General features: G+C 41.2%; 1 protein-coding gene across 2 annotated transcripts in view; it reads left to right on the top strand.

Moving 5' to 3' along the window:
- Nucleotides 1-56: 56 nt before the first annotated feature.
- The window catches only part of nbas (NBAS subunit of NRZ tethering complex), a 116382-nt gene continuing 92838 nt past the window's right edge, over nt 57-23600 (top strand). Inside the window, exons 1-18 of one of the 2 annotated variants that reach the window (XM_077552052.1) lie at nt 57-188; nt 592-646; nt 794-830; nt 1789-1866; nt 2152-2199; nt 2401-2444; nt 6290-6423; nt 8460-8593; nt 11112-11210; nt 13467-13605; nt 13797-13862; nt 13961-14089; nt 15065-15128; nt 16507-16700; nt 17722-17997; nt 21199-21324; nt 21415-21566; nt 21648-21782. In XM_077552052.1, the coding sequence (XP_077408178.1) occupies nt 69-188; nt 592-646; nt 794-830; nt 1789-1866; nt 2152-2199; nt 2401-2444; nt 6290-6423; nt 8460-8593; nt 11112-11210; nt 13467-13605; nt 13797-13862; nt 13961-14089; nt 15065-15128; nt 16507-16700; nt 17722-17997; nt 21199-21324; nt 21415-21566; nt 21648-21782 (2030 nt within the window). In that variant the 5' untranslated portion in view covers nt 57-68. Of the gene's footprint in view, nt 189-591; nt 647-793; nt 831-1785; nt 1867-2151; nt 2200-2400; nt 2445-6289; nt 6424-8459; nt 8594-11111; nt 11211-13466; nt 13606-13796; nt 13863-13960; nt 14090-15064; nt 15129-16506; nt 16701-17721; nt 17998-21198; nt 21325-21414; nt 21567-21647; nt 21783-23600 lie in introns of those variants that run through there. The other variant, XM_077552054.1, reaches the window with a different exon arrangement.

Raw genomic sequence — 23600 nt, 5'->3', positions numbered from 1 at the left:
ATCCGGGGGAAAAACACACAAAATGAAATGCATTTATTGTTACGTCCCTCACGCCTTGCCGTAGTTTGATGTTACAGCTGTGCTCACCAGTCAACATGGCGGAAGATAGCTTCGTCGAAGGCGAAGATGAGAACATTTTATACGATTTACTCGTTATTAACGAATGGCCTCCGGAGACGGACACTCAGGTTAGTCGACTGACATTTCCCAGTTTGTGCCCCAGTCTTCCCATTTTCGCATTTGTGCCGACGTGACTTGTGAAAAGGCGGCTGCAACGTGAAATAGTGACGTAGGGCTCAAGCCAACGCGGAGCCACGTAGCCTAAACATTCTATAAATTGATGTCTGCTAAACTCGTTTATTTTGTTCAAAATTACTTCTCGTCATTTGTTCATACAACACGTTTTCAAATTGCTAACCTTTTCACTGTGTGAGATGCACTCCTTATGTGACGCAATGAGGCAGTCAGGTGCATTTAACTTGTGCCATTCATCGCAAAGAGCACATACAGATTCTATAAATTTGCTTTTAAATGACATACAAACACAATAATGCCCATTAAATAAATAAATCATATCGTATTTTTTTGCAGCAACGAGGAGGCAACAAGGAACATAACACCTCACTTGTAGCAAAAGCAGTGACAGGTACGACAAGTTTTTGTTTTGCTTTTAAGTGACACAAATTCATAGTTTTGCATATTGACTTGCTTTGGACGCAGTGTAGTTTTAAGTGTTTTGTTTTTATGTGGTTAAAGGAGACATATGTGTGATAATTGATGCATTTCTTCCCAGGCCCGTTCCGCCTTATCCTGCACTACTTGTGGTACAGGTGAGTTTAATAATAATAATAATAATAATAATATTAATAAAATTATATTGAAACGAATATAAAGAAATAATATTTGATTAAAACCATGGAGAATTACTTGGTTCACACCAAAAAGAAACAAATGACTATGAGATTTAAAAGTCATCATTTTATGAGAAAAAGTTTCACATTTTCCAGTCACACTTTTATGAGGGGACGTGTAGGAAGGATTTCAGATAAGTTTGTTTCTCTACATTGTCAAGAATGTGTTTTACAGAAATGGTAAGAAGGACGGTCACGAAGGTAAAATATAAGTTCTTGAGAGAGAAAAAAAACACAGCTTTTTAAAATAAACAAAGTTTGTATTGAAAATATAGCTTTTTATATGTAAAATATGACTTTTTATCTTATGCAACTTTTCCTCAAAAATATGCAACTTTTCTTCCAAATCATGCAACTTTGTTTCTATGCAATGTACAGCTTTATTTTTTTCAATACTACGACTTCATTCTAAAAAAAAATGTTCAGTATATTTTGATCCCAAATATTCAACGTATCTTGAAAATATAAAACTTATTCATCAAAAATATATGACATCTTGAAAACACATCTTTTTTAAAAAAAAAAAAAAAAAACTACTTTATCCTGAAATTACTCAAAAATTTCCGTAACAAAATAAAACATTATGTCTTGGAAAATATTAATAATAAAAATAAATATATATAAATAATAATAATAAACTATTGTGAAAATATGCAACTTTTTATCAAAAAAAAAAAAAAAATTCTCGAACTTGTACTACTTTTTTCTCTTGCGATTATGTCTTTAATCTTGAAACAGCAAGTCTTCTTTATGTAATTTTTTTGGGGGGATGATAATTAAAGAAATGTTGTTGCCTTGGTGGAGGTAACCAATTTCTGAGAGCTGCCTGAAAAGAGATTCCAATGTTGTGATGTTTTTTTGATATCGCCACTTTCAGCCCCTCCAGCTCCTCTCTGCCGCTCGGCCTCCTGCGCTTGGTCAACAAGCAGATTGGCTGGCAGCTGGTGCTTGCCAGGTACACACACACACACACACACACACACACACACACCCCATCAGCCAATCTTTAAGTTTAACCGTGCTCGGGACAGCCTCACAAAGTTTAGTTTTTGATTGCTTATCGATTCAGCGGCCGTCGCCGTCTATTAGTTTGACGCGCTTGCCGTGGCTCATTTAATTCTCTCTTTGCAGTCGTCTTTACAGTGTTTAACGTCCTCGTCTCTAACAAGGGCACATTCACTATGTCGGCATTTTATCACCCTCTTGTGTGTGTTTTATTTTTTTTTGTCTGCCTCTGCAGTAACGGCAAACTCCTGGCGGTGGTTCAGGACCAGTGCGTGGAGATCAGGTAATTACAGAGCACCGTCTCAAACACAAACCGTAGCTTTTATTTGAAAGCTTCCCCCTTTTGAGTTGTTGCGAGGGCGCGCGCGGTCAGACGAAGGTCTCGTTCGTCCGCAGGGCTCCGTTCCGCGCCCACTCAGCTCGATCCATCGCTGTCCGTCCTTCTTGTCGTGTGTTTGTTCACCGTTGCTTCTTTTATTTTCAGATCTGTGAGGGATGACTTTGGCTCGGTTATTGGGAAGTGCCAAGGTAAGAGCCTCTTTCAAGTAAGCCAGTTCCAATTAACAACACATTCTACTTAGTATATATGTCATATTATACGTTACGCACATTATACATTATATTGCAGTACAGATTATGTATGTCTCATGTCAAATCAAATACAATTTCTACCACCTTGAAAAATGGAAATTATTTCGCTGGTTAAACTGCCACCGGTGGCTGAAATATCACCAGCGGGGCTTTTCCGTGCTACAACAACGAGGCGCTCTAAAGTGGCCATGTCAGCACAAGATCTCTGTTCAGATAGTATTTTGTATTTTGTAACATCAAACTTAAAAAAAAAAAAAATCCACTTTGTTTTTTTGCCTTCTATCTGTGACATGTAAACATTCACTGCCAACAACGAGGCACTCTAAAATGGCCATGGCAGCACAAAATCTCTGTCCAGATGGTAGTTGTACTTGTAACATCAAACCTTTAAAAAAAAAAAAAAAAAATCCTTTGTTTTTCTGCCTTCTCTCTGTGACATGCAAACACTCACGTCCGACAACGAGGCACTCTAAAGCGGCCACACCATTGGATGACCCGTAAGGAAGACGTATTTTCAGGGCGAGGGCGTAGACATTGTTGCTGGACTGCGTTGACTTTGGATCTTCACCCAGTCTAGCTGACAAGTCACGGGCGGCGAAACTCTTTGTGGGGACGACTATTTCATTTATCCGCACTTTTACGTGACAATCCGATACCTTTAGCAATTGAAAAAAAAATATAAAAAAATTCTCTAATACTCTTTTGTCGATTTAATGTTGTTAGTTGTCCATCTCCTCAGTGCTTTGACGTCGGCATTATTCAGCATGTTTGCTCCCGCCCTACCTGCGCCCGCCCCACCCCCCCCCCCCCCTTAAGCTCGCCATCCTCCCGCCTGCCCGCTTACATAATTCATGGCTGTTGAGCAGTGATAAACGAAGCTTCTTTACATGGAAGGCGCGCGTGGCGGCTTTGCGGGCTGATTTTTCCTCCCCAACTTCCACCCACGCCGGCGGAGGAAGGGACGCAAACATCCCATTTTCTGGCTTCTTACCCGGGAAAAAAAAAAAAAAGCAATTTATGTGGAAATGGAGCCCATCTCGGTTGCGGATAGCGCGTACAATACATAATGGGGGGGGGGGGGGGGGAGGCGTGGGATGAGGGAGAAATAGGAATAGGAAGAAAAGATTGAAAAAGGAGCTGGAAGAGGGAACAGGTGCGCTTTTGTCGCCTGCTACAGTCACTGGCCACAATATTAGGCACACCTGCGCACTCGAATGCAAGCTAATCATTGACAAATGAGCTTTAAATCTGCTTCATAAAATCATGCAAAAAAACATTTGACAGCCACTGATCTAAAAAGCTGAATTCTGCAAGGGTTGTTTAGCTTTTTTGTTTTGGGCGTTTTGTTTTCTTCTTCTAAAGAATGTGTGTCGTTTCAAACGACCACAAAACTTTGCCTTAAGTCTGCTAGCTTAATGCTAACACATAATATAAAACACCATTGATGGGCTAATGTGTATGTAGCGGTTTGAGGAACGTAACAGTCTACGGATATTTGAACACAGACGGTCCAGCAACACATGTAGAAAGTCAATATTACTACATGCACACTGGCATGCATTCTTTATCATCTGTGAAGAATGACTAATATTTTTGCAGATTACCAAATCACTCCTTTGTGTCAGCATGACATCATGATGCTCAAATTGTTTAAATCCATCCATCCATTTTCTGAACCGCTTATTCCTCACAAGTTTTAATTTTATTCAGTTATCTTATTACAATTTTTTTTAAAAAATACATATATATATATAAAGAAAGATTTTATAGAGTGCATTTGTCCTTATTGAAAAACAGATTGCAATTGGAGGACAGATGATTTGATATGGAAAGGTTTTAAGTTACAAGCATGGTCACGGGATGAATTAAGCTTGTATCTAAAGGCACCACTATTTATTTCCTGCATTACCCGTGAAATGCCAATAGGTGGCAGTATTGCACTACAAACACCTTCCTGTTCACTCTGTCAGCAGTCTTCAAAGAATGAGAAGTTTCAATATTTTTGTACAATATTTAACTCCTCATTTACACTTTAGAATTGTTAAAATGTGACTTAAAACATTCCATACTTATGCAGTTGATAAAGTTATTATTAGGATGACATTTTCTTCCGCGTCCTGTTCTGTACCTATGCAGGTGCGCCTAATGAAATGTCCCATGAATCTTTCCAAATAGCACATAGCGAAATCTCCGTCTTGAAGGCGCGCCACGTTTTTTCAGCGTCCTCCCGAGCAATTTGATGCATCGGCGCTCGCTCATTACGGTCGGGGAGAGCCTTGTTATTTCTCTCGGCGGCTGTGCCGGATTTATTGTTTGCCACTCGCCACGTCCTTACGTCTCCTCCCGTCTTTTTGTTCGCAAAGTCTCGTCTTCCGTCGGCTTCTTATTTGTCAGCCGCATTGCCCACCGGGGGCCCCGAGCGACGTCTACTCATCTGGCACAATAAACGCCAGGAGCGCTTGTTATGCGCTAGCAAAAAAAAAAACAAACAGAAAAGAAAAAACGTTGTTACACAAATCTATGCTGAAGGTCGCATTGAAAGAATTTTATACTCCAAAAGAGACAAATTGTTTAAATGTGTACATCGTTTGCATCTTTGGAACTATAAAGAGATGATAACAATATGCAGCCAGTAATGTGTTTGCAGAGTGATACTGGCATCTAGTGTTGTTTTATTTGTAACTAGGGCCCAGATTATGGCCCCTTTTTAAAGATCGGCCAAAATAATTGGCCCATGTTTACCTTTTTGTACCCTAACCATTTGCAACGGTTAATTCTATGGACCTGTCATGATTCCAAATAAAGCAATTCAAACAAATCCTGATTTTGCAAATCCATATCGTCCGGGCCCTAATATGCGTTGCTGCAATGAATAAATTGTTATTCTTTATTAAATAAAAATCTGTTCAGAAATAGGTGATGATCATCAAAGTGTAACTCATTATTGGTGTTTTTTTTTTTTTTTTTTTTTTTCAACGATACAGTAATTGCACAATGCTCAAAATATTGGAAGTAAATGGTGCCGTATTGAAAATGAGAAAACAAAAAGCACACTTTGGTTTTAAAGTTGTGGTGAGAAATGATGGCAATATCAACATTTGTTCAAGCCATATTAATAATGTAAGGCACGATAGCATCCCTGTATGTTAGGCGGCCATATTGCATTTTTGTCCCGCAATTTATTTTTGAACTGTCATGCAAGTATAAAGAGAAGTTTACTGCTGTATGATCAAACTAAATTTCAATGTAATAAAGTTGGGACATAATCTTGTCTAACTAAAAAAAAAAAAAAAAAAAAAAGTGCTTTGGCGTCATCTTGTTACATCTATAGGCAATTATAATCTTTTTTTTGGGTGGGCGCCACTTAATTTTTGCTATTGGTGGCTCATGGGGCCGCACTTTTATCTGTCCAATAAAAAGGTCCAGAAAAAGCAAAAAGCGCGCCGCGCTGCCGAGTCAGCATTTTAAGCCGAGCAGCCGACTTCGACTTCAGTGAAAGCGGGATGGATCACTCCTTGTGTATTTCCTCTTTGTGAGACAATTATTAAGATGTAGCACTCTGATAGCTTCTTAGTCGCGCCGTGTTGATGCACGACATCATCGACGGCCTCGTTCTCGGCATTTGGATTCATCATCGCAGCGGCGGCGGCGGCGGCGGCGAGGGATTAGTCCTCTCTCACACGCACACGCTTTTGCTCATCCCGCTTGATAATGACGCCTCGGCCGTCGTCCCCGTTGCCGACATCTGATCACGTCTTCCTCTCGCTGTCGTCCTTCCGCAGTGCCCAAGGACCCCAACCCCCAATGGCGGCGGGTGGCGTGGAGCCACGACTGCGCCCTGCTGGCGTTCGCCGACAGCACGGGCACGGTGCGCCTCTTCGACCTCGTGGGCAGCGAGCTGTTTGTCATACCGCCGGTAATCGCAGCCGCGCGCCCTCGACATGTTGGTTCAGAACTACTTCCTCTCTCAGTTCTCAATAGGTTTGAGGTCGGGGGATGGTGGTGGCCGCACCATTTAGTTTTTCCATTTCAACAAGGGATGCTTTTACTTCTGAAGTCGTTTAATGTATTTTCCAGAGATCATAAAACGTATTCCAAATATGAGAGAGAGAAAAAAAAAACTTTTCTTCCACTTTGGTAACTTCGCACGTCGTCCGCTGGGGCATCTCGTCACGTCACTTGCATCCTTCCCTTTTGTCACATTTTTGTTCAACCCCATTTCGCCGTCCTCCATTTTTAATGCGTCACACACTTGATGCTCCTTCAAGCCTGCCTTGATCCTCCCTCCGTCCTTCTTATCCTTCAGTCATCGCCATCTCTCGATGCCTCCTATCAAGTCCATCCATTCCACCCCTCGCTTTAGTGCCACTTTATAGCATTCCAGCCTTCCTTTTTGCTCCTCTCGACGTGTCGCAGGCACTTTTCTGTGTCTTCTTAGTGCAGCATAACTTTTTTTTTTTTGTGAGGCGACACAGTTTTGGGGCTTCTTTTGCTCATTCAAACCCAAAAACGTGTTTTAATACTTTGTCCTTCATTCGCAAAAACGTATTTATACATTTGTCATGTTTTTTTTTAATCCAAGAGCATAACGCAAAAAATGCACCTTCTGACATGATGAAGTGGCTTAAAGCAATGGTAGTTACAAAAAACGGCCAGCAGGTGGCATCAGAGTATAAGCAGGGATGTGATTTTTCTGCTAATTCGCGGAATTCCGCTTTTTTTTATCTCCCCCCCCCCAAAAAAAAAAATATATATTTATTTATTATTTTATTTTTTTTAATTTTTTGTAGTTCATTGTGTATGCACATGACTCCGACAGATAACATCTTCTGCTATAACAAAGACATTTGTGGTATGCTCTAATATGAGTTACTTTTCATTTGGTCATGATACAATTATTTGTTCATGAAATTTGAACTCTTCAACATTATTTATGTGTTAACTTAGTAATCACATTAGTTAGATATGATGATATTCTCAGTGATAGTTTTTAAAAGCAAAGGCAGTCCAATGTTTTTGAATGTGACTGATTTTGAGTTGACTAAAACTGCCATTTTATATGGGATAGTTCAATATACATTGAAAATTGATGCTGTTGTTTTGTCTATTTCTTTGTCATGTGAGTGCATTGAAAGTACTTAAAAACACGGAAAACCCATGAGCTAAATTTTCAGATAATTTCACTTTGGTCAAATCACATCCCTGTATAAGAGCGCACCCAGGGCCATGTTGCTCTTTTTGCCAGTATTTTCAACAGGAATTTGAATAGTGATGAAACTTGCTGCAAAATGGAAACCGATACAAATATACTTTCTGATGAAATAAGAGTCTCTAATTTTTCTTTTGGTTGGTTCCATGTTTTTATAGCAATACAACACAATATTCTGTGGGACTTGCAAAATCAGTCAAATTCCAATAAAACAGCCAGGAGCAAAGGGGGTTGCTTTAGTGAAAATGGGAATGGGTTAAAAAGCATAAAAAATCCTTAAATTAATACATTTGTGGCGATTGGGTGCTAGTTACAATTTGCTATGAATAAAAGGATTGGAGTCCAGAAGTTCCTTCATTTTTCAATTAATATGCTCTTAATTTAAAATGAAAAATGTACTGTTTATGTCACAAATGTCCAACATGAAATGCTAATGCCACCTAGTGGCATTTTTTTTTTTTTCAAAAATAAATCTGATTCAATGTTTTACACTCTTTTTAACTACATAGTATCTTTTGTATTCTTTTCTGTCTTTTTCGCGTCAAATATTTTTTTATAAATTACTCTATCAATGAATTAAGTTAAAACCATACTTGTGTTAGGTCAGGGTTCACCAATTCGTATATTAGATTTGTTTCACAGAAACCCTGTGTCAAACAAAACGCAATTTTCCATACGTGGCGTCTCATTGACTGCAAATTCCCGTTGACCGCCATCTTGTCATGTCCCCCCCCCCTCGCAAGGAGCTGAGTTTCCCCGGAGATTTCAGCTGTGCCGTAGCGGGCCTCATCTTCCTCGAGTACACGGGCGGCGCGCAGTGGTCGGCCGAGCTGCTCGTCATCACGTACGGGGGCGGGCTCAAGAGCTACCTGGTCAGGTGAGTGCTGACTTTTGATTAGGAGTGGGCGGGTACCAATATGAGGCCGATACCGGTCTTACTTCAAGGCTCATGAAGGCCGCCTGGCGCCAAATTAAAAGCGGAGCAATGTTCTCTTTTCCCAAAGGCTTCATAAAGTGTCTGCTGTCGACTGTTATTGTGTTGACCTCGCTTGCCTTCAGCCCCTTCAATCAAAAAATGCGCCTCACCGATGTTCCGGCTTGTTTTCCTTATTCTTCCACTACAGCCTTTTCATTTTGTCACTGTAGAGACAAAAGTATTGGGTCATCTACAACAGGAGTGTCCGAAGTCTGGCCATGAAAGGAAACAGCTTAAAGCATCCCATTGCTGGAATATATATGACTGCGTCGTCGCAGTGCTTTTCCACGCCAAGACAATGAGGCACTCTAAATGGCCACACTAGCTTTATGCAGGCTATACAACTAGACTTGTTATAAAAATGAGATCCCTCTTTCTCATCTTTCGCTCCGTGACGTGAACGCTACTCACAGCTGACAATGAGGCACTCTAAATGGCCACACTAGCTTGAAGCACCGATCCACATGCTGGCTATCCAACTAGACTTGTTAAAAAAAAAGATCCCTCTTTCTCATCTTTCTGCCTTTCGCTCCGTGACGTGAACGCTACTCACAGCTGACAATGAGGCACTCTAAATGGCCACACTAGCTTGAAGCACCGATCCACATGCTGGCTATCCAACTAGACTTGTTAACTCTTTGACTGCCAGACGTTTTCAGAAACGGGTTGTCCCCAGTGCCAGGCGATTTTAAGCATTTTGACTGATCTTTCAAGGTCCATAGAAAATTATGTGTTTGGACTATGGAAACACACATACTACCAAATGAAAGATTGGACTCTCATCTTTCATCAGAAAATAAAGTTTGCTTCTACCTTATTCCGTTTTTCAGTAATCAACAATAGAAAATGGTTAGTTTCACCTCTGTTTTGAAACAAACGTCTTTTGACGTCTTTGGCACTCCTCCATAGGATTTTACTAAACGTTATTTAACGTTTTTGGCAGTCAAAGAGTTAAAAAAAAAGATCCCTCTTTCTCATCTTTCTGCCTTTCGCTCCGTGATGTGAACGCTACTCACAGCTGACAATGAGGCACTCTAAATGGCCACACTAGCTTGAAGCACCGATCCACATGCTGGCCATCCAACTAGACTTGTTAAAAAAAAAAGATCCCTCTTTCTCATCTTTCTGCCTTTCGCTCCGTGACGTGAACGCTACTCACAGCTGACAATGAGGCACTCTAAATGGCCACACTAGCTTTATGCAGGCTATACAACTAGACTTGTTATAAAAATGATCTTTCTCATCTTTCGCTCCGTGATGTGAACGCTACTCACAGCTGACAATGAGGCACTCTAAATGGCCACACTAGCTTGAAGCACCGATCCACATGCTGGCCATCCAACTAGACTTGTTAAAAAAAAAAGATCCCTCTTTCTCATCTTTCTGCCTTTCGCTCCGTGACGTGAACGCTACTCACAGCTGACAATGAGGCGCTCGAAATGCAGAAGAAGAGAAGGTGAGTTGCTTTGGATGTTGGATGTTAGCGAGTTAGCTCGTCACAATTGGACCGGATAACTGCTGATTCAAACAAAGGCGATCAATTTCTTCTTCCGACAAACCAGACAAAGTCAAATCATGTCAAACCGTTTAAACGCTATAACCTCATATTTTGAGTACTACGCCGTTCTCAAGTCTTCCTACAAGCGTTCAGCAATTCTCCTCGAACATGCATAATGTATAGAGATTAAAATCTCTTCATTCACTTCACAAGGTCTTTAAAATTTTAAAGCGTGTCTAGCACTTTAAAAGACGCGTCTCTCTACACTTGTCCGTATAAGCGCGCTGACACTCGACTCAAATGCATTTCCACTATACACTTTATAGCACTTAACTCACGTCAAATGGACAGAAATAGCCACAAACGCCATTTCCGATGATGTGCTCAAATGTGCTTTTTTTACGACAGCCAATCAAAATGCCAACAATCGGCGTGTCTCAGCATCCTCCTTCCTTTTAAGTGAGGCTCACGTTCAGCACGTGATTGATTGGAAATCCTTTTGCGTGTGCTTTTCTGATGAACATACGCGGAGGTCTTCGGCGTAGTTTTGACAAAAAGCATTAAGCGGGGATGTTTGATGTGAGTCGGGGGGGGGGGGGTGGCTTTGCGCACCGCGCCTCCTTCCGCCGTGCTGAATGGAGGGAAAATGTTTGAGGCTCTCGCTGCAACGTCGACGCGGGTGCGTGTAAATCTGGAATTATGTCGCGGGAGAAATGTGCAAATTGGCCCAGGAAGTGAGGAGCTTATTTGTAATGATTGGTTTTCATTTCCGTACGGAGCTTATAGTTCCTCCTCCTCCTCCTCCTCCTCCTCCTGCGGCTGCTTAGACCGTTTGAATCCAACGCCAACAGTTTGCTTGTTGATATCTCACCTCTTCTATGTTCCCGCCATGGCAAACGACTTAACGTGCTTTTCTAACAGCGTGGGCACCAATCAGAACTTCCAAGAGAACCACGCCTTCAGCTTCTCCGCCCACTACTCCCACGGCATTACCTCGGCTATTTACCACCCGGGCCACCGGTAAGTCCGCATCGCCATCCGTTAATTCGTCCTGATAGTTCTTGCCATGTTTAATAAGAGCATCCAGCCCTCACGTTTGTGCAAATACTTGGTTAGGTCTTTTCATGTAACAGCAAAGTGTCATTTCTTTTTTCTTTTTTCCTGTGGCTATATCACTTATATATCTAATTTTTTCCCCCGGTGTATTTATTGTTTTTTAGTTTGATAATACAGAACACAAACCCAAGTAGAACAGAACATCGCATTCTTTCAAAGTGTCATTTCTTGTACTTTGCTGCTGTACTGTACATTTCTACATGTACTCTCCCAACAAGTCGCCATTGACGTCTAAACCGCTGACAACAAAAGTGAGTACTCCCCTTTATGAAACTGTTGCAACAGATTTTTATTTATTATTATTATTATTATTATAAGTATTTTTTTTTAATTAAGTAAAATTTTACGTCAACCAGCATTTTTAACATGAAAAGCCAATTATTAACGCATCTCTTGGAGACTGGAGCTCGGTGAGCATTTGGGTGTTTTTTTTTTTTTAAACTTAATGCCCCCCCCCCTCCCCCTGTTTTTTTTATTGTGTTTTTTTCTTTTCCTGATATTTTTTTTTTACATTATTTATCTAATTTAAAACTTTTATTTTATTTTACTTTTATTAATTACTGTGCCACAAAATGTTTCCTTATTAGTGCAATTTGGAGGTGAACCAGCATCCTGGAGCTGATTTTGCATTTCAAAAAAAATTTCTTCGACAGATATTTGACTTTCTTTGTACTTGTATGACAACTGAGAATGTTAAAACCAATCTGTAGTTTGGTTGTGGTGGCACTCTACCGTAATTTTTTGTAATCCTTTTCCTTCTTAAAATTAAATTAAAACATTTTAATCTGAAAATAAATTCACATTTAAATATAATAAATATATGCCAATTAGAAAAAAAATATTTAATTAAATAAATAATTAATGATATATTTAAAATGTATACATTTGAAATAAACTATCTTGAAAATGATAATTTTTTCTAAATTAAACATTTTATTTATTTTTACTTGAAAAAAATCTTGAACTTTTACTATGTAATTTTTCAAAGTGTTATTGCTTTTGTTGTTGTTTAAATTTTTTTTTTTTTTAAATTCTTTGTCTTCCATGTTAAATCTCTTTTCACCCTTGCTGCTGCTGACTTTGCTTACTGTACACGTTGGACTCGTAGTGGAGATTTTGACTTTGAGTCCCTCCACGTTACAATTGCAGGCCAATCAGTCTGCGGAAACCTCACCTTGCTCTCACTCTGAGCTGCCGGCAAATCATGTCCGGCCTCTAATCCGTGACCCTAAACGTAACCCACTCCCACCACCAGCACCAGCAGCACCACACGCTGTGGACGGCAAGCAGATTGACTTTGGCAGCTGACTCTTGCCTTGGCAGCTTAATGGCTCCTGACAGCCACTGTCAAGTGTTTGCCAGCCGACAGACCGAATGAAACTTTAATGATCTTGCGGTGTGAAAAGTGGGTCAGCGCCAGCAGTTGCATATAGATTAGAGCCAGAGAAAAAATGTACAGTGAACCTCCGTTTATAGCAGGGGAATACGTTCCTGACCCACAATAGGTAATAGGTCTCACTATCATGACTATAGTAAGACCCAGAAAAAGTCTCAGAAAGCCAAGTTCACAAAGACATATGAGGTCTGCCGTTCTGGTTTTGAAGCAGCTATTTTAGGCTCATTTTTGCACAATTTTAGGGGTCCTTCAAAGAAAACTCAGCTGCTGAAGCCTATTTCACTTAGCAACATGAGAGTGGTTAAGCATGTCTGTAACGAGGAGACTACCTGCCAACTTCTATCGGAGGTGATTTCAGAAGCACAGACATGATGTCGTCCCCCTGCTAGTTTTACACGCAAAGATGTCGGGCCACTTGAGGTTGTCTGATTTCCAAACATGAATCCGGTTATTAAGAGGTACTGCCCGCTGTGCAACTTGTGGGCACCAGGGGGCAACAGTGAGCCAAGCAGTGTTCGCTGGTAATCTAATATTCATCCGACAATAACAAACAACCATCCACTCACATTCCCACCTATGGCCAATTTAGGCTCTTCAAGCCAACACGTTGGTCAAGTGGTTATCAGATCTGCCTCACAGATTTACCTTGACACGCTTTATGTTCTAAATTTCTCATCTCGCCACTTTTTATTTGTAATTTATAACTGCTATAAAAAAAAAATGGCAATGCTCAAGTGTCTGATCATCTTTTTGGTGCGCTGCAGGCTGCTGCTGGTGGCCGGTTCCGACGCGGGGGACGACGGCTCGTCCAAGGCCTCCTCTTGCGGCCTGACGGCGTGGAGGGCGCTGTCCGGCTCGCCCCACTACAAGCAGGTCGCCAGCTTCGAGGACGACGTCAACACGGTGAGGGAAGCGCGCCAAGTACTTTGATGAAGTCCTTGGGAGCATAGCTAAAAAAAAAACAACACTACACAATACATAACTAGAAAGTAAGGCACTTGTATCTCAAGACAACACTGTAGTAGTGGCAGATATTTGATTTGACCTTGCAAAGTGCGAACGTGTCACCTGAGTGTGTGTTTTTCTTCTCTCAGTGCCCGAAGCGAGCTTTCTTACGGATGCCCAGTTTGAGGCTGTTCAGCAGACACGGAGATGAAAAGGTAGCTTTTCTCATTTCTTTTTTTTTTTCTGCTTGGGGACCGATGTGAGCACTTCATCCTGACGTGCGTGCGTGCGTGCGTGCGTGCGTGTGCTCCAGGACGGCGTCTTCCGCATGAGTCTGAGCCCCGACGGGATGCTGCTGGCTGTCATTCACTTCTCGGGGCGCCTGTCACTCTGGGAAATCCCCTCGCTTAAGCAGAGGGCCGCGTGGGAGCAGGACCAACAGGTACGCCGGCAAAGCGTCTGTTTTTTATTGCGCGTGCTCTCGTGAGGGTTCCGGTGAGCTGGAGAACATCTCGGATGACTTTTCCGCTGGTTGAGACTATTTACATTGATATATGTTGACAATTTTAGAGTTAATAACATGACAAGATTTCCCCGAAAATGACACTCTTGTCAAAATGTTTGGTTGGAATGGCCGCTTCAGCCCGAGTAAAATGCACCAAGATTTTTAAAAAGCCTTCGAATTGGAGTAATCATACCATTTATAGTCCAGGGGTGGGCAAACTCGGTCCTCGAGGGCCGGAGTCCTTCAGGTTTTGGAGGTTTCCCTCTTCCAGCACAAGCTGATTCCAATCAACAGGATCGTTATCAGGCTTATGCAGCGCTTGCTGTTGAGCTGATCACATATCAGCTGTGTTGGAGAAGGGGAAACATCCAAAACCTGCAGGACTCCAGCCCTCGAGGACCGAGTGTGCCCACCCCTGATTTATGCCACACATACTCGGTTCAAGTGTTGGCATTTCTTTGACAAGCTGAGTTTCGCTCCTAATCTTTATTCATACTAAAAAACCCAAAAAAAACTGAGGCGATGCAACGCCGCCATCTACTGGCATCTGTTAGTCATTACTTTGGTTGACATAGTCAAAATTCACAGACCTGCTGGGCAAAACCCTCACCCATGCTCAGCTGTTGAAAAACATACTTGATGAGTATTTACGTTGCTGGCAGTAAACGCTCGGACCTCATTTGTCGACTGTAAACGTCCAAGGCAGTGACTGAGTTAAGGTTTGTGAGGAAGGATTTTTGACTAACGTACTTTTACACAGCAGTTATGTCTGGGAGTCCTTTTTTTTTTTTTTTTGTAAATGTGTGCAGCATTTGTGTGTGTATTTCCTACCTCCTTGAAGTGTAAACAGGGTGAAGAGATTAATCTTCCATCTACCCCCCCCCCCTCCTTCTCTCCCTCCCTCCCCGGCAGCCAGGATTTGAGGAGATCAATCCGGAGTGGAAGACGTCACTGGAGAGGAGGAAGAAAATAAAAGGTAGCTTGGCCCGCGGGGCTCTTTGCACAAGACAACTTTATTTATTTCTTTTTAAAACGCTGACACAGCACGGCGCGCCAGATACGATTTAATGATCTTAGTCACTGAATTATACACTTATTTAGACACGGCGACTGGAGGGCCTCTCGACTTTATTTCATCCCACCAGGCCGTCCTTTGACAGTTCTGGGCCATCGGTACGGATAGCTGTCACGGCTTGGGTACAAAAAAAATGTTAGGAAAATCTTAACGTGTGAGTGGAATTGTGACGGGATCATGCTCACGTGTAAATATGTTTTATGCAGCACGTCAGCTGGATGTCTGGGTCTTGTCAGGAAATGGTACCTGCAACTAATCTGTGACCACCTATTTTGCCATTTAGGAAGCCATGGGCTGCTTTATATGTAAAAATATGCAGTCTTGTTTATGTGAATTTTTGGTTCATAGGGTTACATTTTTAACTGGGAAACATAAATAATTAAAGGGAATATTGGAAATTCTAATAATGTATGATATTGGCAAAAATACTTAAGATATTTTTTTTGCCCATATATATATATATATATATTTATACAGATACATACACTGTATACTGCATTATAATATTTATTTATAACTCTTTGACTGCCAGACGTTTTGAGAAAAGGGATGCCGTGGGTGCCAGCCGATTTAAGCATTTTTGACTGATCTTTCAAGGTCCACAGAAAAATATGTGTTTGGACTATGGAAACGCACATACTACCAAATGAAAGATTGGACTCTCATCTTTCATCAGAAAAAAAAAGTTTGTTTCTACCTTATTCCGTTTTTCAGTAATCAACAATAGAAAATGGTTAGTTTCACCTCTGTTTTGAAACAAAACGTCTTTTAACGTCTTTTAACGTCTTTTAACGTCTTTTAACGTCTTTGGCACTCCTCCATAGGATTTTACTAAACGTTATTTAACGTTTTTGGCAGTCAAAGAGTTAATAATCCAGAAGACAAAATTAAATTTAATGACTTAGCAAATTTTCAACAATTCAATTTTCAAAATGACGAGTAATCAAATTAATTTGATTTATTACCCAGCCTTACTTAATTTTTTCAATGAAGAAAAAAAAAAACTAAACTGTCAGCTATTATTTTTCTTATTTAAAAATATCACTAAAATTGTATTGTAATTATTTTTTTTTTTAGGAAGCTGTAACAGATGAATGGCAATTCATGGCAGTTTGTTTCTACCTAATTCCGTTTTTCAGTAATCAACAATAGAAAATGGTTAGTTTCACCTCTGTTTAAAAAAAAAAAAACATCTTTTAACGTCTTTGGCACTCCTCCATAGGATTTTACTAAACGTTATTTAACGTTTTTGGCAGTCAAAGAGTTAATGTTTGTTCAGACAAGGAGCAGTACCTTCCATTGGTGGACGTGAACTGGTGGAGCGACAACGTGCTAATCCTGGCCCGCTGCTCGGGCGCCGTCACCGTGTCGTCCGTCAGGAGCCTCCGCAACCTTCTGGGCAAATCCTGCGAATGGTTCGAGCCTTCGCCCAGAGTCACGGCCGCGCACGATGGCGGATTCCTCAGTCTGGAGGTACAGACACCGTATGGACTGAAGAGCCAGTACCGAATGTGATTTTGTGTGGAAATACTTCAACTGTGTGATGAGAAAAAAAAAAAAAAATCAGCTTTTTTTTTGTTTTGTTTTTTTTTAATCCTAGAAAGACCTCGATATCACAAAACCCTCCAGTGTTATTCCACGTTCTCTCTTTGTTATCATCTTATCGCTTACATAGTGAGAGATTTCTTAACCTGCCAACTTTTGGGGAAGGTTTCATCAGCCAGCCTCAGCCTGTTTGTGTGGTGGGAGGAGGTTGGGTGATGTACTACTTGTGAATGCAGTCTGAAGGATGAAGGATGAAGATTATATTTTGTATTTGAGTATTTTGTCCCAGTACAAGCACAGCATGATCGAAATTGAATTACAGATATTTGTGTCAAATAGAAAAAGAAAGTTGCTAATTAAGTTTCTGCCCCTTGAGTAAAAATCAAAAAGACTGTGAAATTTCAGGCTGCGCAATTAATTGAAATTCAATTACATTTTCAATTATTACACTGCGCAATTACAAAATTGGCATAATCATAAACAAAAATAAAAGATTATTAATACTAATTTTGAGTTTTTTAAATGCATATTATTTGCTTTTTTTTTTTTTTTTAAATAACTAATTTAATCAATCTTGTTTGGTTCAAAAGAAACTTGCATAATTTATAGTGTTTCAAAGCAATTTTTTTTTTCCCAATATTGCTTACATTTTAGTTTTGGACCAAAAAACAAAAGATCGTCCTAATTATAATTTCAATTATTACCAAATTAATCGGTATTAATATTTTCTTCATAATCGAGCAGCCCTAATGTGATATAATTTTTTTTAATGCTCATTTTTAAAATGTGGTACAATGACCCCCCCCCCCTCCTCTCAAAAAAAAGTGCTTGTACTTAGAAAGAAAACAAAATCACGTCACATGTTTAAATGCAGTAACAAATATTTTGTACTTGATTACTTCCCACCACTGGTTATTGTCATTGTTACCATCTGCGTCTTGTTGACCAGTGCGAGGTGAAGCTGGCGCAGAAGCGCGTCCGTCTGGAGAGCAGCCCGGGCGGCGCGTCCAGCGACGACGAAGAGGGCGACGATGGCGGAGACTCGGACTCGGACGATGAGTCCTCCGCCAAGGCTCGCTACTTTGGCTACATCAAGCAGGGCCTGTACTACGTGACGGAGATGGAGCGCTTCGCACCACCACGCAAGCGGCCCCGTACCGTCGGCAAGAACTACCGGCTGGTTAGCCTGAGGTCCACCACGCCCGAGGAACTGTACCAGAGGAAGGTATGAGGCTGATAAAACCTCCTAAGAATGATTCATTTTGGAAAACTTAAAAAAAATATGTACACAAATTTATTCTTGTACTTTTCCATTTGTGTTTCTGAGTTTTTTATTTTTCCAAACTAGAAAGAAATGGAAATAATTGATTTCTCCAAAACAAAGCGAAATTCATTCTTCGATTCTCAGGCAAATTCCAGCTGAGCGGTGACAAAACAAGTGTTGCCTTTGTTGCCGGTGATACAATCTCTCGCAAATGCAAATTGCGGCGTTCCAAGCGTCAGCCGGCGCTCCCGACAAATTACGGCAAAGGCGCCAATCTGCACTTTCACAAAGCCCTCCAAGTTTGAGCGCCGCCGGCTCATCACTCATTTTTATGAGGCCGCATCCAGCGCCTTCTTCATCACTGTCATCATCATTGGAGGCCATTAGTCTTGCCCATCATTTCCAACAGCCCCAGAGTTAAAAGTAATACATCATTATTACTATCGCTTTGGAACACTCGCTGTCCAGACCGCTTGCAGATTGCCCCCCCCCCCCCCCATCCCCTTAATTCCCACATATGCTATGAAGTCATCCCTAGCTATATCGGGGTTCACTTAGTGCGGATTGAGTTTATGGCCGTTTTTGTCTCCAGTAAAGTCAGCAAACTGAATCCTTTTTTTTTCTTATTTTTTTCTGGAGAGCTCAGTATTGTTCATTCATCATGTCATCATCATTGCTCTCTCTTTTTTTTTTTTTTTTATATTACTTTTTTTATTTTGCATGTGCATGTGCGTGCGTGTGAGCGTGTATTCATTAGTTCACCTAAAAACTATAAAAAAAAAAAAATCCCGTACCGTTCACCTAAATCGAACACTTCAGAACCCAGCCGGAGCCGCGAGGCCATCAGGAGACCCGAGGAAGGACCAAAGAAAGCAAACTGAATCCTGCCATAACATCCCTTTTCATTTTGTCATCAACTTCTCTTACGGTTCGAAATGTCCGCATGCAAACAAGACATGACCTCTCATCTCTCTCTGACATTTTTTAGAACAGGAAAGCGATTCTGGCGTGATTTCCCTCTACAGTCGGACCTTCCCTCTCTCTCTCTCTCTCTCTCTCTCTCTCTCTCCCTGGCAAGGCTGCCGACATTTTCATTAGGCCAATCCGCCGAGACGGTCGAGAGAGAGGAAGGGAGAGAAACGTTTTTTTTTGATGTCCTCCTACGACAGCTTTAACTGTGCGCGGTTCGAGGAAGTGCAGTCTGGCTAATGTGCTGCTTTGTACTCCCACATACAGACAGCGTGTGTGTGTGTGTGTGTGTGTGTGTGTGTGTGTTTGTGCATGCACACAATGCGCGTGGGCACGCTATTGTCAAATCAAATCATTTTTAAGGCATTGATATGACACAAAAGCGTGTGTGTTGTCAGCAAAGGCTGGCTATTTAAATCGCAACTTAAAGGCTGATGCTTATCATTACTGTTTTATACCTGACATGTCCCCACATTATGACAGCAAATAAAGCACTGTACCTACTGTATGCTAATGTGTCCAGTAGGACTTCCAAATCATCTGTTCAGCATCGCGAGTAGGCAGCACGATTAAAGAGATGTACATCGTGCTTCGCAATTACTTGGGAAGAACACCCATTGCTTGCGTAGTATGGAATCTGGGCCTCACCTATAGAATATGTATGCCCCGCCTTAATTTACATATATGGCTTGAATATCCTTCATACAATATAAAAGTATCCGTTGATTGTTTTGTTTTTTCACTCTTTGACTGCCAGACGTTTTCAGAAAAGGGATGCCGTGGGTGCCAGCCGATTTAAGCATTTTTGACTGATCTTTCAAGGTCCACAGAAAATTATGTGTTTGGACTATGGAAACACACATAGTACCAAATGAAAGATTGGACTCTCATCTTTCATCAGAAAAAAAAGTTTGTTTCTACCTTATTCCGTTTTTCAGTAATCAACAATAGAAAATGGTTAGTTTGACCTCTGTTTAAAAAAACGTCTTTTAACGTCTTTGGCACTCCTCCATAGGATTTTACTAAACGTTATTTAACGTTTTTGGCAGTCAAAGAGTTAATGTAAAGGTACAGTGAGCCTGTGTGTCCTGTTCATACAGCAAAACAATAGCTTTGTCTTCAACCTAAACAGGCCCACATTTCACACTAAGGAAATATATTTATGAGTAAATAGACAAGATTACCGTAAAATGTCCATATACAGTCTTTTTTTGGACATTTTTCTCATGTAAAATACGTGCCGTGGCTCGACAAACGTTAACTCTTTGACTGCCAGACGTTTTCAGAAAAGGGATGCCGTGGGTGCCAGCCGATTTAAGCATTTTGACTGATCTTTCAAGGTCCACAGAAAATTATGTGTTTGGACTATGGAAACACACATACTACCAAATGAAAGATTGGACTCTCATCTTTCATCAGAAAAAAAATGTTTGTTTCTACCTTATTCCGTTTTTGAGTAATCAACAATAGAAAATGGTTAGTTTCACCTTTTTTTTGAAACAAACGTTTTTTAACGTCTTTGGCACGCCTCCATAGGATTTTACTAAACGTTATTTAACGTTTTTGGCAGTCAAAGAGTTAAGAAACGCACAATGTAAATATAACAATTGTGGTGTTCCACAAGGCTTGCTACTCGGTCCACATTTTTTTTTTGTAACAGTATACACAAATGTAATGTAAAAAAATGCCTACTAAAACTAGTGGCGTTCCACAAGGCTCTATCCTAGGTCCATGGCACACAAATCAAATTGTATTTCATAGCACTTTTCAAAAATTAAAAAATGCAAAGTCAAAATATAATAGTAAAGATAAATTTCATAGTCATTTCTGGACTATAAACCACTACTTTTTTCACTTGCATGTGACCCTGCAGCTAATAAAAAAAGGTGTGGCTTATCCATCAGATCACAAGGGGGAGCACTAGAAAGGATGCGCAAGAGCGTCAAGCAGAGCAAAACAAACCGAGTGAGCCCAAATACAGTAGGAAAACGAGAACGAGAGTGCGACCATTTCTTGCTGGAGCCTATCCCAGCTGCCTTCGGGCAGTAGGCGGGGCACACCCTGAACTGGTTGCCAGCCATTCGCAGGGCAAGGGCAAGAACAAAGTCATGTCAAAAGCCTGATTTGATTTGACGTTGATTCTGATTCACATATGATGTAAACAGTTCCTTGATTTGGATTGTTTTCCAACAGATCGACAACGAAGAATACGGCGAGGCCTTGTCTCTGGCCCAAGCGTATAATCTGGACTCGGACCTGGTCTACCAGAGACAGTGGAGGAAGAGCACAGTCAGCATTGCCTCAATACAAGATTATCTCGTACGTGGGACACAAGACACAAAAAGCCCTTTTTCTCAATCGCACACGTCATTTTTTTAACATCTTTCTTTCGCAACCGGTCGTCCCCAGAGCAAGATCCGCAAGCGCTCGTGGGTCCTGCACGAGTGCGCGGAGCGCGTCCCGGAGAACGTGGACGCGGCCAAGGAGCTGCTGCAATACGGCCTGAAGGGCACCGACCTGGAGGCCCTCATCGCCATCGGCAACAGAGAGGACGGGGGCAGGTGCGGGACTCTCTTCCTTTGGAATTCAATACAAGTCGAGTGGTGGTGCTGGTGAATCTCACCCGCGCCGTCGCCTGTCAGGTTCATCATGCCGGGCGACGTGGACCTGGACGACCTTCCCTATGAGGACCTGTCAGACGAGGAGGAGGCGGAGATGAAGGAGGAGAATAAGAGCAGGAGGAAGCAAGAGCTGCTGGACAAGGTCGATTTCGGCAGGTCAGTGAGCAGGCGGAGAATGCGAGCTGTTGACGTGCGGAAAAGCTAAAAGTAAAAGGAACCCAGAAACGTTCTTCCTAACATAGTGGCCAGGATTTGCAATATTATCAGTTGCAGCATTTATACGTACCATATTTCCTTATATAGCGGCTAAGGGACATTCATTTATTCATCTGCAGAGACTGGGAAGCCTGGCGGAGTTTGGAGTTTCTTAGATGAAAAAAAGAAAAGGAGAAAGGATAGGAAAGGGGAGGGGAGGTAAAAAAAAAAAACAAGGCTCAAGCTATGCCCCTTTTAAAGGGGGCACAGAATGAGCCTGGAAAAATGATAGTGTCCGTCTCCACTGTTTGTATTCAAATGAACTAATTCAAACCCCAAAAATGTGTAAATAAGTTTTTTTTAATTACCTTGTCCTCTGCTTAAAGCAATGGTAGTTATTACAAAAAAAAGGCCAGCAGGTGGCAGCAGAGTATAAGAGACCAACCAGTGTCATGTTGCAACAAGCTTTTTTTTTTGTGCCAGTGTTTTCAACAGGAATGTAAATAATGATGAAATTTAGCTATATTTTAATGCTAATTGCTGCAAAACGGAAACAAAAGATAAAAGAAGAGACTCTAATCTTTCTTTTGGTAGGTTCCATGTTTTTCTAGCAATAGAACACAATATTCTGTGGGCCTTGCAAAATCAGTCAAAATAAAGTAAAAGGGGGTTGCTTCAGTGAAAATGGCTGCGAGTGAATGAGTTACAACTATTGACGCAAAATATTAGTCCGTCATTGGCATTTTCCATTATGTGCTAGCATTAAGCTAGCTGGGGCAAATTTGTTTGCTTGTTTGTTTTTAACCCTGGAGAACCCACGGGGTCAAATTTGGCCCCTAAAAATTCTGCTACTCAAATACCTTTTTTTTTTTTAAATTTTTTTTTTACAAATTTAACTTCAGAAGTCCAGAGTGCCACTTCTGACCCCTGCATGGGGCCATCTAGTGGATGAATATTGCACTTACATGAGCCACAGTGGTGGTGACAAGATGGCTGGCAACATGCTGTTTTGTTGAGCTGGAAATCAATCCAAACAAAACCATCTACTCAGCAAACCATCAGATGGTAAAATTGTGTTTTTTTTTGTTAATCTATTTCATATCATGTTGCAGAATGCCTAGGAGTATGTTTTATATATATATATATTTCAAAAAACAAGGGTTAAAATTGAAAAAACGTATATTTTGGTGTTCAGTGAACTTATAGCAGTCATTTAATGTATAATTCATAATTTTCCAAAGAAGAAAAGGGCTCTTGGGTTCTCCAGGGTTAAATACACTGATTAATTGTTTGTAAAAAAGTATCTGAACGATGGCTTGTATCTTGACAAAACTCTCAAGTCCTTTTTTTTTTTTTTAATTGGGGCAGGGCGTCACTTACGATACGTAAGGTGCAATACTCTATACAAAATATGGTGCCTTATTTTTAAGTTGAATGTTTTTCTTTAAGAGGAAATAAAATGAAAATCTTATCTCCATTAGTTTTTATCAGCCTCCAGCCTGTTGCCTCGTCTTCGGCAGCTTGTATGAGGCCATTACTTCTCCCTCGTATCAGCCGCTGTGGTTCCAAAGTGGAGTTAGTCGTGAGGTGTGGGAGTGAACGGGAGAGCCGGCCGCCACCTTCAACAATAGCGAGTTTGCCGGGCAGGCGGGGTGACATCACCGCGGACGGGGGGGGGAACTTGGCGGCGGCGCTGGCGAAGATTAGCGACTAATCAGCTTGCCGTAATTTATGCCTTTGTTGTTAAGCGCCCGGGGAAAGACTAATGAAAAAGCCTTC

This window comes from Vanacampus margaritifer, chromosome 19 (genome assembly GCF_051991255.1).
Source record: "Vanacampus margaritifer isolate UIUO_Vmar chromosome 19, RoL_Vmar_1.0, whole genome shotgun sequence".
Classification (NCBI taxonomy): domain Eukaryota; kingdom Metazoa; phylum Chordata; class Actinopteri; order Syngnathiformes; family Syngnathidae; genus Vanacampus; species Vanacampus margaritifer.
Note: the sequence above shows the minus strand (reverse complement) of the source record. Positions and strands in the feature narration are given on the sequence as shown.